This window comes from Stegastes partitus, unplaced genomic scaffold (assembly GCF_000690725.1).
Source record: "Stegastes partitus isolate 25-593 unplaced genomic scaffold, Stegastes_partitus-1.0.2 Scaffold847, whole genome shotgun sequence".
Lineage (NCBI taxonomy): Eukaryota > Metazoa > Chordata > Actinopteri > Pomacentridae > Stegastes > Stegastes partitus.
Genome location: NW_007578578.1, coordinates 4,788 through 11,242, shown reverse-complemented (window position 1 = coordinate 11,242; position 6,455 = coordinate 4,788). Strand labels below are relative to the sequence as shown.

General features: G+C 49.9%; 1 protein-coding gene across 1 annotated transcript in view; it reads left to right on the top strand.

Moving 5' to 3' along the window:
• The first annotated feature begins 1,693 nt into the window (after positions 1–1,693).
• Positions 1,694–6,455, top strand: part of ube2z (ubiquitin-conjugating enzyme E2Z) — a 9,068-nt gene continuing 4,306 nt past the window's right edge. Inside the window, exons 1-6 of the mRNA XM_008292938.1 lie at positions 1,694–2,766; positions 3,233–3,305; positions 5,206–5,393; positions 5,482–5,593; positions 5,669–5,781; positions 5,880–5,970. Coding sequence (XP_008291160.1) covers positions 2,309–2,766; positions 3,233–3,305; positions 5,206–5,393; positions 5,482–5,593; positions 5,669–5,781; positions 5,880–5,970 — 1,035 coding nt within the window. The 5' untranslated portion in view covers positions 1,694–2,308. The remainder of the gene's footprint in view (positions 2,767–3,232; positions 3,306–5,205; positions 5,394–5,481; positions 5,594–5,668; positions 5,782–5,879; positions 5,971–6,455) is intronic.

Here is a 6,455-nt window from a genome sequence, read left to right as displayed (position 1 = left end):
GCTGTCTGCACTGTTTAATGCTCCAACACAGTTCTGCAAACACTGAGCACTGCCGACATGCAAGAGAGCTACAGGTTATGATGCTTTTCTCACACAAACATCAGGTTTGAACCCGTTAGAGCAGAGATCTCCACACCGGTCCTCGTGAGCTTCAGTCCTGCAGGTTTCAGACGTTACTGCAGCACACCTGACTCTCACTCATGGATCATTCAGACTTGTGTAGAACTTGACAACAAGCTGCTGGAGATCCATTCATGCGAGTCCGGTGTGCAACGTCTAAAACCTGCAGGACTGAAGCTCACGAGGACCGGAGCTGGAGATCCCTGCATTAGAGAATAAATCATGGATCATAAGTACAAACTGGCGACTAACTGTTAGAAAGTGGGCTGCAGGTGTCTCTAGCAGGTTTGTATTAACAGACAGTTTAGTTAATGCCAGCGTTAAGCTGAAGTTGCTAGTTCAGTATAAACACCTGTACATGGTGTAGTTCAGTATAAACACCTGTACATGGTGTAGTTCAGTATAAACACCTGTACATGGTGCAGTTCTGTCTAACGTGTGCGTTTCCTGACTGAAGGATCCTTCCTGTGTCTGGAGGTTGGATTCTTTCTCTGCAGTATGAATGTTCACCATCTGTCAAAATGAAACGGAAACGACCTCAATTAAATTACCTTCTTGGGTTAATTGGCTTAATTAAATGCCAGGAAGCACATCGGTTCAGCTCGACGAATTAAAGGTATCACATTTGTCAGTAATGCGTTTCCCACAGGCTGATCCAACCCGATTACCGCTCACGGTTCCTACATGAAGGTAATTCTCACACCGCTTGGGAAGTGATTCAACACCATCTAGTTGAAACAGGATACACGTCTGCTACGGGAGGCATCAGTGCTTTAGGTACAAATAAGAAATTAAATGCCTGATTCTCATCATCACCAGGCAGCAGCGCCATAACTGTTCAATAAATAATCAGTTGTGACTGTTGAACATGATATTTTCTGGTAAAATGACAGAACCCTGAAACTGAGTAGGGTTATTAGACAAAAAACAACAACATACAACTGAACACATCCAATATGGATGATGAGATCGTTTAAATACAAAAGACAGTTTATAGCCTCACACTTTAGTTTATAGCCTCACACTTTGGCAACATCCTCCAGCATGTTTATTTCATAATGTACCATAAAGGTAACAATAAACAGTTTTCATTTATTTTGCCAACTGAGTAAAGTTAAAGGTGAAATTATACAACTTTATATTTTTCTATTAATTTTTATGTTTAGTATTATTTATTGATGTCTTTTTAAATACAGTCTACGGTATAAACATGAAGGAAATGAAAAGCACACTACATGCCTCCTTATCTTCATCACAGTGGTTGTTCCAGCTGATCATATCATTGATCAGAAAAACCAAACAGCAGCTTCTGTTTTGATAAATTATTACAGATAATAAACATAAATAAAGTCTGAATTAATGTGGTCAGCTGACAAGGACAAGACAATAAAAGCGTTTTTGTCTCATTTACCAACAGTGAGATTTTAAAGAAAATATACAACTTTATATTTTCATTTTATTTATGTAAACCATTTAGTATTATGTGTTTATGTGTTGAGTTTATTTTTAATTTAATAATGTATTTCACTACAGGCTCCTACAGTCTGAGGGATATTTTGAACAGACTACAGCATCTGTGTGGGTTGCTACTTAATTATATGAAAATCACGGATTTACATTTGCCCACATGTTTTCATGTGTAAACATACTTATAAGCTGCATTTTACATTTATTTTGGTTTTATTTTGTACATCACTAGTTGCGTTTTTTGCGCCGACACGGAGGACCATTACTTTGAAACCTCCCGGATGTGCAGCGCGCTGTGCTTTCCGCGAACTTCACCTCCGAGAAATCAGATCCTGAAGTTGCGATCTGTGTCCGGACCAGCGGGGATGTGTTCGGTATTAAACCCAATATTCCGACACCAGGATTCGTTTGGACCGACAGCAGCCGAGCGGTGAGCCGGTTCCGAGCCGCAGCGAGGCGACGGTTGTGGTTTTACCGAAGACTGAGTACTTTTTGAGGCCTGAGGGGGAAACACAGTGAAGCTAACAGCAATAGCCACCATGTCGGGGGAAGGACTGCCGTGTTTCGGGGCCTCGGCTCTGCCCCGTTCGGCGGCGCTCTGATCCGTCCGGACGACGCGACCAGCGGCGGTAACTTGGCACTCACCTGTCAATGCGGCTAGCAGCTAGCGTCATCAATTAGTCAACACAGCGGGTTTACTCGAGCTTCTAGCTAGCGAGCCATGGCGGACAGCTTCGGAGAGGAGTCCAGCGGCGGTGCCCTTGGCTTAGGCGGCACCGGACAGGGCAGCGCAGCCGCGCTGCTGCCGACTTTGGCGAACTCTCTGCCGGGGGGACACTCGGCTGCCAGCGGGGCTCACTCCAGCTCCAGCCCGGCCTCGCCTCCTCCCGCCGCGGCCGCGCAGAGTGGCCTCACGGCTGTGGTGGCGCCTCTGTCCGCTGTCACCGCCACCCCGGTCGGGTTCGGGAACACGTTCACTCCCGGCTCCTCGCCACCTGTCGTGGCCGTGTCTCCCACCGTGCACGCCTCCTCGCCTCTCCCCGGCGTCGGGCTCGGGGTGGCCGGGGTGGCAGGAGCGGGCCTCCTGTCCCAGATCCACGCCACGTCCTGGGACCCGACGCTCAGCACGGACTGGGACAACGAGAAGGCTTCCCAGCAGTGCATCCTGCGGATCAAGAGGTAAGAGCCGAACCGTCCGGATCCAGGTGTGTGTGTTCAGGCACGCTGAGGCCTACGGTGTCAGTAAAGTTAGTAAGAGCGAAAGTGAAAGCGGTCCACCAAGTTTCTATCACCAGAGAAACTTTTAGAGAAGAAAGGAAACCAGCAGTGAGTCATGCAGACTCCAGGACTGGTCCTGGTCTGACGGGATGAAAGCCACTACATGGTCTTGTTCAGTCCTCTGCTGGACTTTTAGGAGTCTGTCTTTGCTGCACAACAAGTGACTCACATATAAAAACAAACAGTCTTGTGCTTCCAGAACCAGGGACACAATCCCCACATTCCTCTACAGATGTCATTAATCAGCTTTCAAGAGAAAATCATTAATTAAGCTGCAGATTGTTCCAGTCTGGTTTAGTCACCTGTTGGATGTCACTGCTCTGTTTGGCCTTAACCTTCACCCGCCTCCACCTCTCTGTCTCTGCAGGGACATCATGTCCATCTACAAGGAGCCTCCACCGGGGATGTTTGTAGTCCCTGATCCTCAAGACATGACCAAGGTAAGAGGCCACGTTGGTCTGACGAGGCGCCGTGACGCTGTTCACGCTTCAGATAACATCCAGATGAAGTTCAGGTCAAACAGTTTTAGTGTCTGCAGCACATGGACCCACCAGAACCTCCTATTTACAGCTAAATAACAACAGGGTCACGCTAGTCGACGGACAGACGCACACAGTGTGGACAGGGATCCCAGGACCGGACATGTTCACGTCCAGACATCCAGTGGAGAAGAACACCAACAACCTGCAGCACATCCAGGCCCAGGGATCAGGAGTCCGGGTCCAGCAGATCTCAGGTCTGATGGTAGCTAGCAGTGACCTGGTGTTCCTCAGCGTCCTGCTCCAGTCCAGCAGATGGAGGAAATACACTGGAAGCTGTTTGGTATCTGGATGATTTCCACTCATGGACCACAAGCAGAACTTTTCTGGTCTGGTTCACGGTTGCTGCTGTGAGTCCTGCCGACCCGTCACCGTGCGGGTCAGTAATCTACCTGCAGCTCAGGTCTGGGTGATGCCTCGTTTAGGAACCACCTGATCAGAGAATGGCGTTAGTTTTACTGAGTTCAGCTGCTTGATCCGGGTCTGGGTCTGGGTCTGGGTCTGGGAGAAACAGAATCATGTCCAGCTTCTGTCGGCCTCACGCGTCTCAAACCAGCTGCAGAGATCTGGCGTCCCTGCTTGCCTTAGATGATGGGATGTGTGCTGTCCAGGTCCGGCCTGACATGTAGCCGATAGCTGGACTGGACCCTGTGGTTCTGACATCACTGGCATAAGATGGCAGAGCTGGTTTCTGAGAAGTTTGTGACACGTTGTCCAGCTTTAAACACCGTCTACGCTCCGGCCGGACCCACTACGGTACTGACACACTACAGTTCTGTTCCCGACCGGACCACACGCCCCGTCAGCCTTTAACACCTCTGACCGGTTCTGTTCAGACCACACGCCCCGTCAGCCTTTAACACCTCTGACCGGTTCTGTTCAGACCACACGCCCCGTCAGCCTTTAACACCTCTGACCGGTTCTGTTCAGACCACACGCCCCGTCAGCCTTTAACACCTCTGACCGGTTCTGTTCAGACCACACGCCCCGTCAGCCTTTAACACCTCTGACCGGTTCTGTTCAGACCACACGCCCCGTCAGCCTTTAACACCTCTGACCGGTTCTGTTCAGATTACCACTTGAGGGGCTAATGAAGAATTTTTGAATTGAGCTGAATAAAACTAATCGAACCCGGTGCAGTGGTTCTAAACAGATGAGCTCGGAGCAGCTTGACAATCAGGACGGGTTATCAGCAGACCTCCAGGTGAGTCTGACGGGCCTGGACCAGAACCACAGGTCGGCAGTAGAACTGTCTTACTGTACGATCTGGTGTTACTGCCCACATTCTGCATGTAGACGGTCAGAACAAACTGTTGCTTTATTTATAAACCCGAACTTGAATGTGACTGAATGAAACCGGGCCAAGGTGTCGTGATCAGCAGCGTCCTTCAGCCGAGCCGTCTCCATGACAACCGAAGAACCGCAGCCTTCTGACGGCGACGCGAGTCGTAAAGGTTCTGGAGTAAAGATAAGCGGACCTTGAGCTAACAGGGATTCTCAGGACATCAGGGTCCAGAATGAAGGTTTCTGCTGCCAACAGAAGACCAGAAACGTCACCGACCATCTGGAGAAGGAGTCTGATGGAGATCCTGTGTGACCTCGGTGGTGCTTCTCCCTTTACCTGGAGGTGGAACCAAACTGGAAACCACCAGAGTTTTAGGTCACAGAACCACTGAAACATGTGTTCTTCTGCCTCACAGCTGGTTCTCATGTGGACGCTGTCGGTCGGGTTCTGGGTCAGATGTTCTGCTCCGGCTCTGTCGTCTGTTTTGACCTCTCTTCCATTCATCCGTCTCCTCAGATCCACGCCCTGATCACGGGCCCGTTCGACACGCCGTACGAGGGCGGCTTCTTCCTCTTCCTGTTCCGCTGCCCCCCCGACTACCCCATCCACCCGCCGCGGGTCAAGCTCATCACCACCGGACACAACACCGTCCGCTTCAACCCCAACTTCTACCGCAACGGCAAGGTGTGCCTCAGCATCCTGGGGTGAGTTTCCGCCTCGTGTGCTTCATGTAAAGAGGAGTTTATGAGGAGAGTGTTTGCTGTGAGTGTGTGTGTGTGTGTGTGTGTGCAGGACGTGGACCGGCCCGGCCTGGAGTCCAGCCCAGAGCATCTCCTCAGTCCTCATCTCCATCCAGTCTCTGATGACGGAGAACCCCTACCACAACGAGCCGGGCTTCGAGCAGGTACAGCCGAGCGCCGACTGTTTGTGCTTTTATTGAAAGTACAAGGCGAGTAAATACGTTGTGTGTGCCTCTCAGGAGCGCCACCCAGGGGACAGTAAGAACTACAACGAGTGCATCCGCCATGAAACCATGAGGGTTGCTGTGTGCGACATGCTGGAGGGCAAAGTGCCCTGTCCTGAGGCTCTGTGGTGAGACACTCTTCTTTACTTTGAGCCAGTGATTCAGCCCCGCCTCTTCCTTCTGCTGTCACCTGCTCACCTGATCCTACCTGTGTGTGTTTCTGCAGGAGTGTGATGGAAAAGTCCTTCCTAGAGTACTACGATTTCTACGAGGGCGTGTGCAAAGAGCGGCTGCACCTGCAGGGACAGAACATGCAGGTGACTGTGTTGATTCTTTGTCTTTATCTGACGGTGCACAGCAGGAAACAAGCTGCCGGAGGTTCTTCTGCTTCTCAGGCGTTTTAATCCAGCTGCTACGCGCCCCTTCCTTATTCCTTCTTGGAGATGAATCACAGGCTTCGTTGATGAGCTTCACATACGTTACTCTGGACGTCACAAACCCACTGAAATGCTTTTATTGTCTGGATTTGTTCCATTTGATAGAAAAGCTAATTTCATCCCTGTTCATGTGCATGAGGAGCAAACAGAGAGTCATGAGCTGAGCGCTCAGGAGGCCTTCAGGAGTAGTCGTTCAGTGGTAGTAGTGGTAGTGGTGGTAGTGGTGGTAGTAGTGGAGGTAGTGGTGGTAGTAGTAGTAGTAGTAGTAGTAGTAGTAGTGGTGGTAGTAGTGGTAGTGGTAGTGGTAGTAGTAATACCTCTTCTAGTATTTAAATAAAATCAATATGATTTCATTTTTGATTTTC